At 36.7% G+C, this 21,242-nt stretch overlaps 4 protein-coding genes across 4 annotated transcripts; 3 read left to right on the forward strand and 1 right to left on the reverse strand.

Annotated features, from left to right (window-relative positions):
• Positions 1-1,002: 1,002 nt before the first annotated feature.
• LOC133699649 (N-carbamoylputrescine amidase) lies at positions 1,003-4,446 on the reverse strand. The gene is made up of 9 exons (XM_062122991.1): positions 4,230-4,446; positions 3,956-4,004; positions 2,953-3,044; positions 2,497-2,648; positions 2,357-2,403; positions 2,219-2,252; positions 1,804-1,970; positions 1,465-1,561; positions 1,003-1,370 (listed from the first exon to the last, which is right to left on the reverse strand). The coding sequence occupies exons 1-9, from the start codon at positions 4,319-4,321 to the stop codon at positions 1,195-1,197; spliced, it is 906 nt and encodes a 301-aa protein (XP_061978975.1). The 5' UTR covers positions 4,322-4,446; the 3' UTR covers positions 1,003-1,194.
• A 7,984-nt stretch (positions 4,447-12,430) lies between these two features.
• Positions 12,431-16,176, forward strand: LOC133698765 (uncharacterized). Its single transcript, XM_062121812.1, has 2 exons — positions 12,431-12,535; positions 15,531-16,176. The coding sequence occupies exon 2, from the start codon at positions 15,570-15,572 to the stop codon at positions 15,837-15,839; it is 270 nt and encodes an 89-aa protein (XP_061977796.1). The 5' UTR covers positions 12,431-12,535; positions 15,531-15,569; the 3' UTR covers positions 15,840-16,176.
• Positions 16,177-16,967: 791 nt separating this feature from the next.
• LOC133698536 (pentatricopeptide repeat-containing protein At5g62370) lies at positions 16,968-20,491 on the forward strand. The gene has a single exon (XM_062121487.1). The coding sequence runs from the start codon at positions 17,181-17,183 to the stop codon at positions 19,173-19,175; it is 1,995 nt and encodes a 664-aa protein (XP_061977471.1). The 5' UTR covers positions 16,968-17,180; the 3' UTR covers positions 19,176-20,491.
• LOC133698537 (pentatricopeptide repeat-containing protein At5g62370-like) lies at positions 19,220-20,491 on the forward strand. The gene has a single exon (XM_062121488.1). It carries the CDS (start codon positions 19,220-19,222, stop codon positions 20,219-20,221), a length of 1,002 nt encoding a protein of 333 aa, XP_061977472.1. The 3' UTR covers positions 20,222-20,491.
• Positions 20,492-21,242: the final 751 nt, after the last annotated feature.

Below are 21,242 nucleotides of genomic sequence, written 5' to 3' on the forward strand. Positions count from 1 at the left end.
TGAAAGGCAGTTACTGTAGTGCTGAGCGCACCTATTCTTAACTCATAAAGCAGTAAACAATATATCCTTTAGCTTATACTCAGCTGGAGTGTAAAATGATCTGTGCCAATTGAAAATTATTGCTCAGTGCTCGGCTAGACAAAGAAAAGGGGAACGCACATCATAAAAAACAAACTTAAAATCCAAAAAAATACAAGTTTTGGCCCCAGACCCGTTCATTGTGATCCAGAATAGATTCTTGGTGCAAGCTTTTTCCTAATGAATGATGGTGAAAGAGAAAGACTTCTAGAAACATGTTGAAATGGAAATATTCTAGGGATGGAAACAGATGATCCTTTCTAGACTGGCAGGCACACGGCAAGACTTGTACCCCAAATCCAAAAGGGACAGGACATTTGTTTCTTTTCCATAAAGCTACGTGGAGCATCTTTGAAACGTACAAGTAGCTGCAAGTCCAAATCTGTGGCTATGATACTTTAGAAAAGTTCTACCGTTTATTTGAGCATGACTGCCAAGCAGCTGGCGTGGTTTAGCTCCTAAGAGGAATACATGACAAAAATCTAAATAACTAAAATCCTTTGCAAGATTTCTTCCTCGTGGACATGATTTCAGGCTATTAGAAACAGCTGAACCGTCCCATCAGAAAAGCTTCAAGAATAGTAACATCACTCGTGTAAGTGAACATGAACCTTTGGATTATTTATCAATAAAAATAAATTAAGAAAGCACCCACAAAAACAATGAAGTTTCACAAAGCACACAAATACAAACACCCTGTCAATTCAAGTCTTGAAATTAAAAATACTTAAGACACCTATTGAATAAATTCAACTTGGACTTGGGACCACTACGTATTATTCTGCATTTTTATATAAAAATTATGGCATGCATTGACTTAGCTTTCATCCAGTAATGGATCGTAGTGGATTACGACTGAACCATGTAAAAAAATTTACAACAAAGAAAATAAAAGCAAAAAGAACAGGAAACAACAGAGTGATGTTTTGTGAACCACATAGCAGGTAAGGGGTTCAAGTCAATGTGCCCAAGCACTTGCCTTTTGATATTTTATTCGAGTCGGGAGTTTTATCTATGATTACCCACACCTTACTCTTGCTCATTCTAGAGATATAATTCATGGAAGGGGAAATTTTTGGAAAGAGTTTACAAGAACCTAGAACAAGGGGCGTTAAATCACAAAAAGGGATTACTGCCATCTAATGTCAAAAGAACCTTGTATAAATCTGGACGTCGATCACGGAATACCCCCCAACCATGCCTCTTGGACTTGATTTTCTCTAGATCAAACTTTGCAACAAGAACACCTTCCTCTTTGTCATCAGCTGCAGCAACTATTTCCCCTGTTGGTCCTGTCAGTGAAATCATTTATAGTAAATTTACTTTCACCATGGTTAAATGTTCATACTGACTGGATGACTGTCCACAAATAATTTTTTTTTATACCCGCTATAAAAGAGTTTCCGTAAAATGTAATCTCACTGTTTCCATGCTCTGTCTGGATTATTTCCTTTCCAATGCGGTTTGAAGCTACTAGAGGTACCTGAATTTGTCAGAACATACGTCAAACATCTTTTCTATGGCAGCATTCTATGACAGAAACCACACTACAGAGATGTTGCGGGACTCTCAAAGAGATGGTATCTAAATGAAGTGGACCACACAACATTGAAGGTAAAATCCTTGGAGAAGGCATGCACAAAACGAGGATCAGGACCAAGTTAAAATCAACATGACAAACCAAACATGAAATACAATTGCCAAACTACAAACACAGCAACTCACCAAATTTGCCCCAGCATGGCCCTGCATAACTCGTTTCCAGTGATCTAGAGAATCAAGTCCTTGATCTTGAGGTTCAGAACCAATGGCAGTGGGGTATAATAATATCTCAGCACCTTGCAGAACCATAGCCCGGGCTGCCTCTGGAAACCACTGATCCCAGCATATTGCTGGCATTATTAAAAAAAAAAAAAAAAAAAAAACACCACCAGCTGCTTCAATTTTTCCATTCTTTAATTCCTCTATAGGAAAAATGACAAATAGAAATGGCTCTGCAACACATTTTGGATAACCAGCTAACTGGACATTTTGACTGAATAACATCACCAGCATGGCCAAAAATTTGAATCAAAAGATACCACAATATCTAGTAAATATGACCAGAAGAAAGGGTGAAAAAAAGGGGAATGTCTCGTACCTATTCCAATCTTTGCAAATTTAGTTTGGAACACCTGTTTAATAGTGAAATAAGTAAACTATTTAATACAAAATGAAGGCAGATTTAATAGGTTCCAGAAAAATGCTAAACTTCGAAAGAGAACATCCAACAACCAACCCTGAAGCCAGTGTCGCCTGGATTAAAGTAGAATTTTTCCTGGTAACCTGAAGTCAAAAGCAAACAGAAACGGTTGTATAAGAAACCATATATGAAGCATACAGATTCAAGCAATAAAAAATATTCAGCTTTTCATATACCTGGTCCATCTGGAATATGAGATTTTCTATAGAGCCCAAGGTCAGCCCCATCAGCATCAATCATGGCTATGGAATTGTAATGGGCATTATTTGCCTCTTCAAAGAAGCTAACTGGTATGACTACACCCAGCTCTTTTGCCAGTTTTTGCATACTGTAGAATGCACACACAAAGTAAATTAATTCATACTGAAATGCATCTGGAAGTAAAAGCTTAACTTCTGTTCCTTTAGTAGGAGTTAGGACAACAGCCATGACAACAATAAATACAGCTTGCAAAGTAATTTAAGAAGCTAATTGGTTTTGATCCAGAAGGAGACACCCCACTTCATAGTCCTAGGTTCAAGATGGGAATGGAAGATGTTATGGGGTGGAGGAATGCTTGCAGGGTTGTGTAGCGCAAAGCTCTGATGACCACCAAATAAAACAGGGGAAAAAATGTTTTCTGCTTCATCTACCTCAGAATTGTAGGATGGCCCTTGTAAGGCTTAGCTCGCTGGAAAAAGTCTTCTCTTTGAGCTTGACAGAAGTAATATCCCTCAAATAGTTCCTGGAAGTGAGAGTCATAAAGTTTGGAGCTTAAACAACATGGAAATGAATATTTTTGAACTCAGAGTTCGAAAAATCCTACAATTATGGAATCTCTTCAATTAATAATATACACAGGCCAGAGCATGTAAAGAAACCTATCTTTATTCACATCGCTTTTAATCATCACCCCACCCCAAAATAGACCACCAAATATATCTGTAATCGCTGCTCATGCAATAGCATGATACGCATTTTTACCACCAGCAAAGACAAGTCCATATTGACTTATACTATCATGATCCTACATTAACAACATAGACAATGTTTATATGTTTAGCATGAGCCCTTCTCTCAATTTTTTTAGTACGTTGGACCAACCTATTCATAGTCACTTTCTTTTTCCAGAAAGACCAAGCTTTAGTAATTTCATCAGCAGTTCGTGAGTCTAGCTTTCCACTTAAAAGACATAGACATGCAGCCATTAAAAAACTCCATAACACCACCATTACAAGCAGTAGGTATCTTAGACTGTCTTTGTCCTAGTGTGGCTAACCATCCCCTTCCACCCATTTTCGATCATAGCCCCAGTAAGTCATCACCTGAGCAGGCGAGCACAACCAATTCCAAATGCTGGTTCCCCTTCAGCTTATAGTTTAGCTGTAAACTATCTTCATAACCACAAAAACCTTAGACCTAAACTCCTTCCCTCATCAAAACAACTGATAACTTCCAAATTTCACAACTTGGCAACAACTTCATTGCATTTCTTATAGCATACCGCAACAGGAGAGTAATCTCTCGGCAGTGACAAGAAAACTGCTAAAATACTTGATATTTCATTTAAGCAGTGATGGGAATATTTCGTTTCATTTACTCTTCTAAGTTGTAGCTTCAAATTTAGCAAACAGATTGTCACCATAACCTCCATACCTGAATGAGAATGATGTTTGATCCCTTCTTGTGAGCAGCTCTAACCAATCTGAATAGAAGAGGATTAATCAGATTCAGTAAAAACCAAGATGGGGTTATTAATTTTAGAAAAATAAAGCAGAAAAGTTTTTTGCAGATGGGAATTAACAAAACCCATTTGATGAGTGAAAAAATTCCTTGTAAGTTATAAAAAAAAATCAGAACTTGAGCTACTTTGAAATCATACATAAAAGAAATGAAAAGGTAAGAAAGAAAGAAGCAGGAGTAGGAAGACCTTTCAGCGGTGGCGAGATTAGCTGCGACATCATCGGTACAAGCAAATTGGAGAGCGGAGACCACCACCTCTCTTCCTTTCCCCTTCTCCATTTCCTTTCTTTATTCTTCTATGGATTGCTTCTTTGTTTTTATTTTTTTCCCCTTCCTTCCTTCCTTCCTTCCTTCCACTTCAGAGTCAAGAAGACGCCGAGGGTGGAAGGGTCTGTGGCCGCTAAAACTTCAGTAAAGATTAGTGGATAAAAATCATTGCCGTCCCTAAGCTATTCTTATTAGGCCAAATTGAACCTTGTAAATGATTTAGGAAGAGCCATTGTCCAATGATGTACTTCATCTTCCAAGTAAAAACTTATCCTAATAAGTACACATTTCTTTCATTGATAACATATTTCATTTTCTAAATACAAGAAGATTTTTTTAAGAGAATTATGAAAACATGTATTTAAAGTAAATAATTATTTCTTAATAATTTTCAAGAAATATATATTCAAGAATAAATATTTTAAAAGTAGTAGCATTCATTTGTTAATGCTCCAAAATCCAGAATGTGAGGGAAATTACTTCTTACCATGTTTAGATGATAGATGGTCATGTGTTCATGTCCATCTTTTATTTTTCATAACTAAAAATTCTAGGGGTTGGTGATGGGAGTGTATTCCTACAAAACAGTCTTTTATTTTTAGGATTATTCAATAATTAAGTTGATGATTTTATTATAAAGAATTGTTGTAAATGAGCATTAAATTCTAAGAATAAGAAAATTTGTCCTTGGTCTATGTATAATAAATACTAAGAATGAGTTATAAGAGAGTGAAAACGGTAACCCTATTTTCTAGGTCATTTAGAGAATATTTATAACCTTGAATTTTTCTTTTTCCTACTCGAGGGGCCATAGTTGTTGGTATTTTCCTTCTTCATATTCAAATGGGAGAAAGACCCTTACCATCAACATTAATATTGATTGTAAGTGTCTCATTACAAGGCATTAATTGTTAATGGAAGTATCACGTGTCTATAGAAAAATGATCTTATATCAATCTACATTCTCTGAACGACATTAATATTGATTGATGTATGGATGGTCTTTAGAAGACTTTTTGCACAATTAGGATGTATGGAGATGATAACCCTAAATTCTCACCTTAGATGCTTGTGTTCGGAGAAATCCTTGGATCAAAATGACGTTGATCCTAGTACGTGGCCGAGCCCAAAAGGGTTGGATCGAGCGTCTTGCCAAACTTGTAAGTATTTGGGCTTAGCACGCAATCGACCCCTAGGGGCTTGAGTCTGGTATCTCACTAGACTCATAGGTATTTGGGCTTGGCATCTAGGCGAGCCTGAGAGGGTTGGGTGTGATATCTCACCAGACTCACAAGAACTTAGGCTTGGCTACAAGGGGGTTGGGTCCGACATCTCGTCAGATCCATAGATGCTTGGCTCTGACATCTAATTGAGCCCAAGAAATATGAGTGTGGCATCTCACCACACTCACAGGTGCTTGGTCTTGGCACATAGCCAAGCTCAAGGAGGTTAGGTCTAGTATCTCGTCAAACCTATTAAAACTTGAGCTCGACGTGTGGCCGAGCTCAAGGAGGATTAAGTCTGATATTTTGCCAAACTCCCATGTAATGGATCTTGATTTCTGCTGAGTATCTTGTTAAACTTATTAGAGCTTGAGCCTAGCGTGCAGCAAAGCCGAAGAAAAATTGAGTTTAATATTTTGCCAAACTCTCATATAATGGATCTTAATCTCTGCTGAGCTTTTATAATGGATCTTCTTTCTTTTGGTCTCTTTATAGTTATGTCATTTATAAGAAAGAAAAAAAGAGTTTTCAATATCAAATACATTAATCCATTAATTTGCCTTTTGAAATTGGGAATTGAACATCACTTTTAAGATGAAAAAAAATACAATAAAGCTATATTAGTCAAGATTTAGCTGGTTATTTACAAAATTATTTGACGTTTTAAGCATTACATAATAGAAGAAATAAAGACTTCTATTTCTTACATAATAAAATAATAAAAAGTTATTCAATACATGAAAATTTACACTTCCCTCCCTTTATCTCATAAAATTAATGATTTTATTAACAATTTTAGTTACCTAATAATTTCTCATTTAGTTAAAAAAACTCCTTTTTAATTATTAGATAAGACATTAGAAAAAAAGTTAACAGGCAATTAGGATTAAAGTACCATTATATAATTCTCAAAATAAAGAGGACTGAATTGAATAAATAAAAAAACTACAGTTACTAAATAAACAACTTAATTAAGTTCAATAATCTCCTTCCTCGGACAGAGATTAGGTCTCTCCGGTCCCACTCTTTGAAAAAATACGCACCAACGTAGGACTGTTACGCTTGTAAGGGTAAACTCGTACTTTTAAATGTAACTGTCAGATTCTCCTTCTTCAGCTAAGGGACCAAAATTCAACCACCCCAGAAAGAAAGATTCCATTTTTTCCCTCCAAATTAAAGTTACCAGATCACTGGATTTCCAATTCTCCGATACTGTTTTCCGGTGCCTTCGTCGGAGACTTAAAATCTCCGATCACAAAAATAGGCCCCAGACCTATCCCCAGGTAGGACAAAAATGAAGAAGTATGAGTTGCAGCTAAGACAAACACAGCAGAAAAGGCCACCAAGGCCTCCACTTCCCTCGGCGCTTGGATTTGGAGGAGACGAAGACGATGACGTGGAGAAGGATATTACATTTCAGGCTGCTAAGAACAAATATCTCAAAGATGTAATCACTAACCCTTTTCAATCACTGCTTTTTTTTTTTGAAATTTTTGTTTGGTTTTCAAGATGGAAGAGCAGCAGAAGAAAGCGTTGGAAGAGGACCCATCAGTGTTTTATTATGACGGAGTTCATGAAGAATGAAGCAGAAAATTGCTCAGCCAAAAGCCTTAGATCACGAAAAGAGAGAGGTATTTTGATGGTATTAACAAAGAGTTTGTTAGGCACTTCTGTACGTCTTGCTCCCTGTAGGTGTGGTTGTTAAGGTAGGTATCACTTACAAGGGAGCGATGCATCTGGAATATCTACTTGATAGTTTAGAAGGGGAAAAATGAGTGATGAATATGTTGGTTTTGTGTTTCAGTCTAAAAATATTAAGACTTTAATGGAGAAGGCACAGGAACGACAACGACAGCATGATAATGTTTTTGAGAAAAATCTTAGAGAACTAGAGATGATCACCTTTATGCCGACAAGGATAAGTTTGTTACAGCTGCTTATAAGAGGAAACTTGCAGAGCAGGAGAAATGGATGGCGGAAGAGCGTTTGCGTGAACTTAAAGAGGAGAAAGAAGATGTATGTGTAACCTTTTCTGCTCTTACTTTGATTCTGTTGCACATAGTCATTGCTTGGTTGGTGTTGGATTGCTTTTGTCTCTTAATTGAGTCGAGTCGTTACCATTTTGTTAAAAAATTTCATGCTCTTGGTGATTCTTGATCTGCTGGTTGATAACTGCTAGTTGTATTGTGTCTCTTTGCTGTCACCGTGATGTTTTCATATGTAGTGTTATTTCCAAACTGTTGACATGTTTTTGAGCTTGTTGGCATTAAGTCATGAATAATGCAACTTCTTGATAGCAATAGAAATCTTAAATTCCCATATATGCGTTGGAGATGGGTTGGTTAGGAGCTGGGGTTTTTGTGTTTGATATAATGACAATCATGCAATTATTCTGGAGTACCAGTTGCTCAAACACTATAAACAGCAGTCAAGAAACACATCAAGGTCTGAATTAATTTGCCTAGAAGAACACGAAAAGGTTCTCTAATTAAGTTGCGCAGATTATGTTAAGTCTACTGCTGGATTACCACAACTGCTACTGTGTAGATATAGAACACTTGTTATGGTTGTTAGAATATCGATCACTAGGAGATCCATTGTAGGAATGCTGCGTCTCAATTAATTGGCTCAGGCTTCGATGCCTTGAAGGGAGAGATTTAGAACATGGCTGTCTGTTTCCTCAACTTATTGGGTGAATTGAGTTTGGGACTGCAGTCCTGTTTATGAAAGAACTTTAACAACTTGATATTTACTTCATTGTGTTTGATAAACCTACAACAAGAATTTTATGAATCCAACGTTGACAACCAACCATACTTCACTTCGTAAGCAGATAGGAATTTGGTTAAAAAAAACAGAGAGCATTGCATTTTGATCAGCATAGCAGAGGGCTGCTTTATTGCCCTCAAACACTACCGGCCTGGCTCTGGTGCAGGGAAGTTGAGTTTATTACCCCTCACTATTCAAGCATTATTATGATTTGGAAGTTTGGCTGCAAACGGGCTTGATGTTTGGTGATGTTAATATTCTTCTATCCTAGATGTCATTGCTAAATTGAGGAAGGTTGGGGAGATTTAAAGTTTGTACTAGAGACAGGTTGCTTGTTGGTTGAAAAATGACCCTATTACGGTTCTGGTATCGACAGATATTTGTTGAAGCTAGGGAATATGATGGCATTTGCAATTAGATACTTTAGCTAAGAATGAAATGTCTGTATATGCAGCCTATTAAGGTTACGTTCAGTACAATTTAGATGCAATGGGCCAATTAGAAAACATGTACGTTCTGTTCAACAGCATTATTCAAACTCGCTTCCATTTGCTTTGCCAACCATCATTGAGAAATCAGACTGTCTGTATCTTCTATATGAGAAATGAACTGAAAGAGAGGCTTTAAATTGCGTTTTACTTTTGCTTAATGTCTTTGAACAAAAGAAGTTTCTCTTTTTTATTTTACCTCCGCTTTGGAATAAACAAAAGTTTTCTATGAGATTTATGGGTTATGGACCTGTCAGATGATTGTCTTATTTTTCATCACCTGAGAGATAAATCAGGCAAGTGGCAGTGGAAGTGATGTTTCTGGAGCTGGGGTTCTTGGGTTTCTACGGGAATTGTGATTTTGATAGTAGTAGTTTGTGACTGGCCAAGTTTGAGATTGGCTTTTAGGAATCACAAAACTTGAAATGTAAACAGTTTTTGGTTTCCTCAAAACTGGTAATATGGTACCAATCACCCCCTTGGCTCTTCGGTTTCATCTTCATTGCTTCATGCCCAGCTTAATTATTTAAGCCTTAGCTTACTGTACTGGTGTGTTTCAAGACTTAGCTTACTGTAAATTGTTAGGTACACATGTTAATATAGTTTTGCGCTGAACATATTACTTTATCAAGCTTATATGTTTCTGTTGATAGGAAACATGCTAAGCCATTTGGTAAGTGATGCAGGATAATAAATAATAAGAATTAAAGTAAGAAAAAAAAAGCTGAAAAGAGAAAGTAAAGAAAAAAAAAAGGAAATTGAAGATATGCAAAGTCTACAATATTTTTATTAATCATTAAAATTGTTTCTTAAAATAACAGAAGAACATATAAATAATAAACCTTAAAACATTCCGTTATTAAGTTTAGCCCACCAAATCAAACTATGTAACGTAAATAATAAAATAATAATGAGCATGTCTAAATAGATTAAATAAGTAAAATAACGATGAAATAAGCTTAAATGGGCTTAGTTTTCCAATCAAAGTGTGATAGACTGAGCCATTCTATGTCGTTTATGTCCATATACTTTTATGGTTTGTGGTGTGGGTCTGATATCTCCACTAGTAAGTTACCAGCTAAGATGTATTTTTTCTTGTTTTAAAGGTTACCACTTGAGTGATTTTTATTTCAACATTGGAAAAAATCTTGCACTTGGTGCAAAAGACATAGCTAGTGGCCAAGAAGCAAGGGAAACAAGAGAAGCAAGCTGAATTTAGGAAGCTGGAGAACCTGGATGATCAAGCGCTGGCGAAACATCTGACAGAAATCATGCATTTTCAGGCCCAAAGTTCGTGTTGAAGTCTTCCAGTGTGAAAGAGGCACATCTGAATGAAACTTCCCCTCCTAGAAGTTCTGAGCCCTTGGATCCTAAGCCAGTATCTGATAAACCAGTTTCAGGCACTTCAACGCGAAGGAAAAACTCCAGCTGAACAATCATCGGCCAGTCAACCAAATCACGATCATCATAAAAGAAATCAAGATGCACTAGCTGCAGCTAAAGAACAGTTTTTGGCACGGAAGAAGGCGGAGGACCAGTGAAGGCCTCTGTTGCTTACTTGGGTATGTAATGCGATTGAGATGTAAGCCAAAATCTCTTTAAAATCTGGAAAAGCGTGTGCCACTCACAGAAATTTATTAAAAGTTGCTCAATAACCTAGAGATGAAGAAGTCAACTCCGGTGGGAGCAGCCAACGAAGTGCAACTTGTCTGGTTTTCAGCTCAAAGCCGAAGACGGGCAGACAGAAAGGCAATAACATTCATGTGCTAAGATGGAGCGTGTGCCCATTGCCAAAGATTTAGAGACAGACAAGAGGGCTTTATGGTTTCTAGGCCTCCCTCAATCCACACGAAAAGTAAACTACACGTTTATGTGCAATCTGCACCCATCCAATTCCTGCTGCTGGGACCTAAAAATCCCACCGGAGTTGACTTCTTCGTTGGCTGCTCCCACCGGAGTTCTCTAACGATAAGAGATGAATTCATTTTTCAAACAATCTTGTTAGTACATCTCAATGCACCTATTTGATGTATCTATTTTCTGAGAGTGCTAGCCTCAGGTTTCACGAATGGTCTTGATCAGCCGAACCACCTCCTGGGTGTTAAAGTGTGTTTCTCTGAATCGCAAGCTTATCCTTGCCTTGCCATTTAGCATCAATATGGCTTTTTTCTCTCTCCCTCTTTTAAGGACATGCACATTGACAGCTGTGATGTGATGAACCATTGAAGCAAGCAGAGTCCCAAATTTTATCACCCCCAAACCTTCCTGTCACTGTCCCGTAACGTCTCCTTATCAACCACGTTAAACAGCCATGGTTTCTGTGTCTTCTTCTTTGCTCTATTGTCTATCTCTTCTCTCTTTAAAATTTCCCCCCACTTCTTCTTCTCTTCTTCTCCTTTCATAACAATCCCATTACGACATTCCCAAACAAACCAAAAGCTAAACCACCTTGTCACAACCTCCCCAGCAAGAGCCCTCCACCTAGATAATCCCCAAACTACCCCTACAACAAACACCTCATAGCCATGGTGGTGGCTACTCGATTTCTCTTAGCTTTGGCCTACCACCTCAAACCCTCTCTTTCATCATGGATACTGGCAGGGACATTGTCTGGTTCCCCTGCACCTTTCACTACCTTTGCAAAAACTGCTCTTTCTCCTCCCCTTCCTCAAGAATCCAACCTTTTATCCCTAAACAATCCTCATCTTCCAAGCTTCCTGGGTACAAAAACCCTAAATGCTCTTGGGTCCACCACACAAACATACGCGCGCTGTGATCAAGACTGTAGTGTTAGAACTAACACGAACTCCTGCCTCAACCAAACTTGTCCACCTTATATGATCTTCTGGAGGCATTGCACTATCAGAAACTCTCCATCTCCACAATCTAACCAAACTCAACTTCCATGTCGGGTGCTCCGTTTTCTCTTCCCGGCCGCCAGCCCGCGGGATTTGGACGTGGACTATCATCTTTGGCAAAGCCAACTTGGTCTTCGCAAGTTCTCTTACTGTCTGCTCTCTCATAGACTCGATGATGACACCAAAATTAAAAAGCAGCTCTGTAGTTCTTGATTAAGAACAGTTAGATCCTGACGACGAAAAAACCAATGCCTTGGTGTCCACTCTATTTGTGAAAAACCCTAAATTAATTAAGTTGAAGACAAAAGTGGTTTCTCAATTTACTACTATTTGGGTCTCCGGTTGGATCACCGTCGGAGGCCACCACGTTAAGGTACTGTACAAGTTCTTGTTGCCTGTGTCATATTACATGAGATCGTGTTTAATTTTTTTTATTAATTAGTATAATATAATGAAATTTAAACTCATTATCATTTAATCAATAAATAATCATTTAATCAATAAAATTATAATACTATATTAACTATATTATAATACAATATTAAATAATTATCTTAATTCAAAAATTTAAGTTTTTAAATTAAATTTTAAAAATAATTTTTATATTTCTGAGGCTTTTGAGCCATTAAGTGATGATTTTAATAAATAAAAAATAAGTAAACAAAAAAAAAAGATTTCATTGGAATTAATGGAAAAGGAATTTAATAAAAATAAAAATAAAAATAAAAAATCCCTCCGTATGGGCTGGGTCTTCGCTTGTTTATTTTGGACTATATATATGAAGAGCAAACCCAAACAGATCCTTCTTAACAGACTCGAAAGTTAAAACTTCCTTTTCCCTGCTTCATTTCTCTGCCCACAAAGCCAAACACGCTGCAAGAATTCCAGGTAAGCCAAGTCCTTGCCTTTTAAAGCTCTCATTTTGGGGTTTTTTTTCCTCTCTATTTGCTCATATCTTCCATGCTAATAGATATTTCAATCGGTGGTGATGAATTGATTATTTGGTTTCTATCTGTTTTGTTTATATTTTAAAGGAAAGCTCAATTTGAATGGAATTGTGTTGTGTTTGTTTCCTTTCTTGCATATTTTAGGTGAGATTTATCATGGGTTTTGTTAGATGAAAACAAAAATTTAGTTAGTATCTTGACTTGGTGAAATTATGTCTGCACCAAATAGTCTTTAATAGTGTTGATGAGGAAACCTTTTGCAATTTTAAGAGTTCTCTGTGTCGCATTTTTTAGAATTTTTCTGAAGAATACAATAAGGAAAGTTGGTGCTTTGTGTCAGAATTATTGGTCAATGGACTTGCAAATTTTGTAATGGTGGTGTGCAAAACTTTTGCAATTTTATGTCAAAATGCTAATCCTTGTACTAGCAGGATTTGATAGCTGTCTTAGCATTGCTGCATTGGTTGTTGATGTATTGTGAGATTATATGCCAAAAAGCAAAAGAGGTTCAACACAATTATTGATCAACTTGGACCCAACTTATTATTAGTTTCATTAGTCTTGTTTCCAAAGCTAATACATTCTTTGACCATACGATGTTATGCGTCCATCAGATTTTAGAAACAAAACACATCTAGGCACCATTCATGTTTGGTTTTTTGACATAACTTTCCTGACAAACAACGTCACATGTGCATGATCGTTGACTAGATCTTGAATCTTTCCACACACAATTCTTTGGCATGCTACTTGCACCAAAGTTTGATAAAAAATCAACTAAGCATTGCTGCCTGCCGTTGTTTCCACATGTTCCGGGAAATGTGGCTTGCTAAGGGCACCATCATAGTTGACCTGCATTTTGAAAGAAAGAAAGGCACATATTCATTATTTTTGCAAATAAAAATTCAACTGTAATTATTCAATACTTCATGATATTTGATTTCATTTTGTTAGTAGCATGTAAATGAGACTTTGTTGATGATTTGAAAAAATATCTACCTTGAGCGGAGTGAAGAGACTAAATAGTGTAACACAAGAAATCAAGAGAAACACAATTGGCTTCATCATCTTTGATTCTATTATTTAAACTCTCACTTATCTGATGTTACAATGCTAGAGCGTATTTCAAGTTCATGCATGCAACCTCAATTTATATTTGTCCACCTGTGTCAAATTAGCAATATAGATTTTTTCAGTTTTTTTGGTTGCCTGAATGGAGACAAAATATCTACTTACCTAATGTGGAAAATTTAAATTTGGCACAGGTGTGGACAATTATAAATTTGGGTTGCATGCATGAACTTGAAATAAATTTGAATCTTGTTGGATTGATGATTTAAAAACTTATTAGTTGTCTTCATATATACAAGGAAATAGGTAAGAGCCTAATCTAGTGTTTGTTTTTTAATGATATTTGTATATACATAATGTTTTAGACTTAGTGGGAATAAATTTTAGCTTCGATATTTATAAAATCAACAGAATTGAACCTGTAAGGTATAATTAGAGGGAAAAAAAGAATAGAGTACAGAGGACCTAAATTTTCACCACATTATAAAACGTCAAAGACTATTGTGTTGGTTCAAGAAGACAATGGTCAATCTCTAATGTGTTTTGTTTGGTTCAAATCAACTCTCATCAATTTAAATTCCATTTTTACTTTGCTTCATCTTAAATATTTTCTCCATGCAACATTTGGGGTAATTTTTAGATTAGACTAGAATATGGTGTATAGATGAGATATTCTTTCTTATTAGCTTTTCCTATTTTTCCAAATTGAAAATTGATCCTGACTGGTAGGAAACTGTCATTTTTTACATGACTGGCCTTAACAAATTTCCTATCCCTGAATATCTGCTGTGGAATTTTGTTGTGCCGCACCCAGTTCTCATTTTCACAAATTGTCATTTAATGAACTCTATCTGGGGCTTCAAATAAATCACAACCATTTAACTATAGTTTAAAATTCTTTTCCCTTCATTCTTGCATGTTTTAGGCAAAGGGAATTTGAGCCATGTACAGTTTGTGTATGGCTTGATACTTGATTTTGAAACTTTAGGTACTCAATTGCCTTTTTTCAATAGATGGTTTCCTAATTGTAAACAAGGACATGGCAGATATCATGTCTTGTTAAGAAATAGAAAATGTCCAAGATTCTAGACGGTGCAGGCTGAGAATGGAATCCATTCTTAAGCAGGCTGCATAGCCTTGTGACACTGTTGAGGGACACTATTGTGGCATGAACCATGTCAAATAAGATAAACTCTTTTTCATATTTCAAGCTTGTTGGTGAATCTGGTTTGCTATTCCTGGTATTGTCAGTAACATTTTTGTAGCTTTGAATACCACCAAAGATGCTTAGTTATGTTTTACTAGTGGGTTTCACCAATCCCTTCCGGTTTACTTTCTCCTCCTGTCTGTGGACTATATTTCAAGTTTAATTCTTATCCTCAACTCTTTCATTCCATGGAATTTTGAATTGGTGATCATTGGTTACAAAAATTTCCCAGTGCATAGCGATTGACATTAACATAAATTTGTGGCTTCCTCTCAGCCATCAAGATGTTGAGTGTCTCTGTATTTGGTTTAGGATTTCTTTTGATTTTAGCATGGCATGCAGCAGTGGCAGTGCTTTCAATGTTTATCTTTGATTGGGATGGATCTTTCTGCACAATATCTATACTAACTCCAACTTTCTCAGGCACAAGTTGTCCAAGAACTTTCTCATAAAATTAATTTTAAGTAAATTGCTAAATCTTGATCAACCAAGACTTTCTGCATTGTTAAAATTATGTGAGACTTTGTGGATGCAACAAAATTACACATCCCAAACTCGAGATAAAATTTATGATAACTATTCCTTCAATTCTATGTCTTCATTTCTTCTATGATTTACTGCAGCTGCATTCCCTCATTTCTTCTATGATTTACTGCAGCTGCATACTATCTTGTCCCCTTTCTGAAGCTGGTCAAGCATGGGAAACAAACCTGTTAAACAAGAAAGAGAAGCTGTGTCTCCATTGGCACCAAACAGGCCAGAGTTTCTCTTAAAAATCATGCCACCATTGGACCATGCTTATGTTCGGTGGCTTGCTCGTGATCTTGAGAGGATTCATGGCTTTACTCCAAGAAATTGCCGTGCAGTGACACCACCAGATCATTATGTTGAATACATGCGATCACATGGTTGGTTGGATGTGAACCTGGATGATCCTGATCTGGCTCATTTGTTTCCCAGTAAATAATCATGTAATCAAGGCAGGTGGTGATCCTCTTACTAGAAGTGTAATTAGGGAAATGGAATTTCTAATCTTTGCTGGAAAGTTGAACATGAGAGGTGGGCTGTTTATCAAATCATCATCATCATCATTTTGCTGCAGATGTGTTGCAAGAACTTAAGATAATTTGTAATATCAGAAATCCCTAGAGGGACAAGAAACTCTTTAGATAATCAGTTATGCTTCCTGGTATAAATATTGGTGCATTTCCAATGTCAGGAAGCAGAGTTGACAAAGGTAACAGGAAATGTGTGTCTTGTGATATCTTGCTTCTAAACAGACTTGAAAAAGGTTAAGCAGGAAACGTCTGTCTTGTGAGTTGTGATGTTTTGCCTCTACCAGAGTTGACGAAGGTTTGCAGGAAATGTTTCCCTAGAATTACTACAGTAAATGGCAATGCTTTGTGCATTGGTAGGTCTAGCATACTTCTGATGTCTGATTAATTAATTTTGAAAACAAAGAAGAAAATCTTGATGGGTCTCATGGTACTGCTACCACTGGATTGCTATCATTATCCAATGGCTCCTAATCTTCTTATAGTTTAAATTTTAAAAACAAGTCTTGTTCTTGCTAGAATTATTAAACCCCTCTTGAGAAGTCAATACAGTGACCCACCAATATATTTTCTTATCAGTTGAAATTTAATTTTATCTTGTCCGTCTAGTTTGAAATATTTTATTTTATTTTTAATTTTAAAATTATATTGTTTTGGATTAACCTAAATTAATTTAAGTTAATCCTTTTAACTTGTAATTGTGCTAAGAGCAATAACTTTATTACCTTGAACATTGGGAATAGTAAATTTTATTAATTCTATAATTAGTTGATCTTTTTAGTTTAAAAAACTTAACATAAAATCCCTAAATTTTTATATTTGTTTGTAACTCCCTCATTTTCTAAAATATCCCTTTATTTCTGTACTCAAATCTTCCAATCTTGCCCATAAAAAAAAACTTGTACTTAAAAAGTGTAATTTTAACATTTAAAAAAGAATTAACAGTCAGATGAAGGGATTATTAACATACGATTTTAAAACTACTAATTTGGAAAAACGTATAGAATACAGGACTAAGTTATAACTTACTCACTACTATGTGGTCCAGATCCACTTCAAACAAGTGTAACAGTTGTTCATCATCATCATCATCAGCTCCTAAAACCCTAGACCCAGGCAGGCACATACATATCTGAACTGGCTAAAACCCTACCATCATATGCCCACTTCATTTCGTGCAAAACCCACAATACCCCCCCCCCCCTAGATTTTCAATCTTGACATGAAAATTCAGCCCCCCAGTTGATCAGAACATGATAAAAAGGAGACCTTTTTGTCATGCTCTCTACTTCAAACCCAAAAAAGGACCAATCACTCCAACCTGTGCTGTCTCTTTAGACCCCCAACCAATCCCAAATGACCACACGTCCCTTTGCCAATCCTTAGTTCATGACCTTCTTCGCCGCGGTCTTTTGTCCTCTGCACAGCAAGTTGTTCAGAGATTCATTGCCAGCTCTCCAACAGTCCATGATGCAATCTCCGCCGTCGAGTTTGCCTCCGCGAGTGGCATGGACCTTGGCCCTGGAATTTCTGGTGAACTTATTAGGAAATTGGTTGACTTGGGCCATCCTTTATCTGCGCATGAGTTTTATCATGATCTTGTGGTTGCTAGAGGTATTGAGCCGGACTCGAATATTGTTAATTCTCTCGTTATTTGTTTGGCCAAGTTAGGGAAATTAGATGATGCCGTAAAGCTTTTTGATAGACATATTGGTAGTGGTGATTGTGTGGTTAGTAATGCTGCTTGTAGCACGATTCTTAAAGGGTTTTACGAGCAAGATAAGTTTGTGGAGGCATTTGATTATTTTGTTACGATCAGTGATGCTAATGTGAAATTGGGTATGTGGGCTTACAATGTTTTGATTGATGGATTGTGTCAACAAGGGTACGTGGGTGAAGCGATAGAAGTGTTAGATATAATGTGCAGAATAACTGGGTTGCCGCCTACTCTGCATATGCTCAAGACATTGTTTTATGGGCTTTGCAAGAGAGGGTGGTCCATCGAGGCAGAGTGGATTTTTGAAGAGATGGAGGCACAAGGTTTCTTTGTGGATAAGGTGATGTATACTTCGCTGATGAATGCTTATGGTAAGGATAAGAAGATGAAGATGGCACTGAGGGTTTATTTTAGGATGCTGAAGAATGGTTATGACCCGGATATTTGTACTTGTAATACTTTGATTTATGGATTTTCAAAGATGGGTTTGTTTGATAAAGCGTGGGTGTTGTACAACCTGATGAATGACCTGGGGATTCAGCCTAATGAGGTCACTTATAGTATAATGATTCATAATTATTGCAAGAAAGGGAAGTTGGATTGTGCTATGTCGCTTTTGAATAGCATGGCTCTCTGCAATTTGACTCCTTGTGTGCATTGTTATACGCCTATAATGGTCACTCTTTATAAGCTGAATAGGTGTTTGGAAGTTGATGAATGGTGTGAAAGAATGCTGGAAAGTGGAATTGTTCCGGACCATGTTTTGTTTTTTGTACTCATGAAGAATAAACCTAAGGGGCTTGGGTTTGAGCTTCAACTCTGTTTGTTGATGTTGCAGGCAATCGCCAAGAACGGGTGTGGGTTGGACTGTTCTTCACTCACAAATTCTGATAAGATAAATTCCACTCTGGCTTTGGAGCAAGAAATTGAGCTACTTCTGAGAGAAATTGCAAGAAGTGATTTGAATCTAGGTAATGTGGCTGGTGGTTTCTATGTTAGTGCCTTGTGTGAAGGTGGAAAGACAGAATCTGCATTGGATTGCTTGGAAAATATGGTAAATGCGGGATGTGTTCCTTTGCTTTTCACTTTCAACTCTCTGATCAAACGTCTATTCCAGGACGGGCTTTCTGAGGATGTCAAATCTCTGATTGAAATTATGCAAAACTGGGGCATATCTCCAAACTTGGAAACTTATCTGATAATGGTAAATGAATACTGTAGACAAGAGGATCTGGCATTGGCTTTTGGTATTTTGGAGCAGATGGAGGAAATGGGTCTGAAACCTAATGTAGCTATCTATGACTGCATTATTGCTTGTCTAAGCCAACAGAGGAGAATCTCTGAAGCCGAAACTCTTTTCTGCAGGATGCTTGAGAATGGTGTGGATCCTGATGAAGTTGCCTATATGACAATGATCAATGCTTATGCTAGGAATGGAAAAGGTGTTAAAGCCCTCCATTTGTTTGAGATGATGATAAAGAATGCCATTCAGCCAAGTTCTTATTCTTACACTGCACTGGTAGCGGGTTAGTGAAGAGAAAAATGACTATTGAGGGGTGCGTTTATCTTTAAAAAATGTTGGCAGAGGGTTTTGTGCCAAATATTGTCTTGTATACCTTTCTTATCAATCATTTTCTGAAGATGGGAGAGTTTAAATATGCCTTCAGACTAATTGATTTGATGTTTAGAAGTCAGATCGAAGCTGACCTTGTCTTGCACATTGCTTGGATTAGTGGTGTTTGCAGAAATATCTTTGGCACCAAGAAAAGATGGTACATGACAAACAGAATGTCTACAAGGGCTAGAAAACTGCTATTTAATTTGCTCCATCAAAAAGTTTCCTTGCCTGGAGAAGATGTTTTTAGTGTTTCTGCTTGTTTTTTAGGGAATAAAAGACTTAGCATTGAAGCTCATGCGGAAAATAAAAGAACAGGGTTTATGCCCAACCTTTACCTCTATAATGTCACTGTCTCCGGATTTTGCGGGGTAAATTTGATAGAGGATGCTTACCATCAACTTAGACTGATGCAAGAAGAGGGTCTACTTCCAAATGAAGTGACTTTCACAATTCTCATTGGTGCACATGGCAGGGCTGGTGAAATTGATCGGGCTATTGGATTGTTTAATAGGATGAATGCAGATGGTTGCAGCACCCCTGACAGATGTGCATACAACACTTTACTGAAATCACTTTGCAGGTCTGGTAGAGAATTAGATGCTTTATCTCTTGTGCATACAATGAGCAAGAGGGGCTTCTTTCCAAACAGGCTGGCTTATGAAAAATCACACCATTATTTTTGTGCTGGTCACATGAGCATTCCTGCCTTCAGGATATTTGAAGAAATGGTTGCTTGCAATCTTGTGCCTTGTCTGTATAGATGTAACTTGCTGCTTTATATCTTATGTGAAGAAAAGAAACTCCACGAAGCTTATAGGGCGAGTGATGTGATGTTTGAGAGAGGATTTCTACCCGACGAGTCAGTAATGAGGTTTCTAGTTGAAACATCTGATAAACACCCCCTGCTTCTTGTGATCCATGTTCTGAACAAATATGAACAGCCCGCTCTTTCTCAGTAGATTTCGACTTTCACCAGTCTCTCACAAGTCTGCAGAAATACTCTTTATGGCTCTGCTTGCTTTGATCCACCTTGGTCACTTTTCAAGTTTCTGTTCGCAGGAGATCCCACTGTCTCCTATGAAATCACAATCTCTTACAGCAGTTCCTGCTCTCTGGGAGTTCACCATCAGGTTTTCTTTTATCTTTCCTTCTTCCTGTAGACTCGACCTCCTTCTCTCTGGGTCATGCACTGACTGGTAGAATATTTATAAAGTTACCTTTTTGTTGAATATGATGATGGTTTCCTTGGATCTTTCTTTCCTTTTTGCCTGCCTTATTTATTCCATCTCTCACCTCATCCTTTTTTTGCTTTATGTCATCATATACAGTGTGGCACTTGGAATCTCTTGCAATTCAAAATTACAACAAATCTTTATGATGAAAAAAAAAAAGGTTTTGAAATTCTCTTCAAAATTATGTTTAAAACATTTTTATATCTTCATTTATGTAATCAACCATGTTCAACTAACACTAACTAGAGCAACTAGGAGCTAAGCGTATGTTTGAAAATATAATTATGATTGAAAGTATTTTTTAAAATAATTTTTATTTAAAAATATATCAAAATAATTTTTTTTATTTTAAAAAAATTATTTTTAATATCAACATATTAAAATAATAAAATACTAAAAACAATATTAATACAAAGTAAACAAATAAAAAAAATTAATTTTTTTTAAAATATTTTTAAAACACAAAGCAATCCAGAATAAAAAGATATTGGAATTTCTTTGTCGTGGTCCCCTCTTTCTTGATAAAGCTAAAAGTCAAAAGCTTGGGCACGTAAGGACAACCATTTAGGCCGACAAAATTAGTCTAAAGTAGTCCTAAATCAATTTTCATAAAACTGGTAAGAATTGGGCCAAAATGACAATTACTGGTTAAAAGTAGGGTCCAAAAGAAAATTTGCAAGAAAAAGGCCCAAACCCAAATAACAAGAAAAGAGCCGTGTAAACAGTTGCCCTAAGAGCGTGTTTGGCA

This window comes from Populus nigra, chromosome 7, assembly GCF_951802175.1.
Source record: "Populus nigra chromosome 7, ddPopNigr1.1, whole genome shotgun sequence".
NCBI classification, from domain to species: Eukaryota; Viridiplantae; Streptophyta; class Magnoliopsida; order Malpighiales; family Salicaceae; genus Populus; species Populus nigra.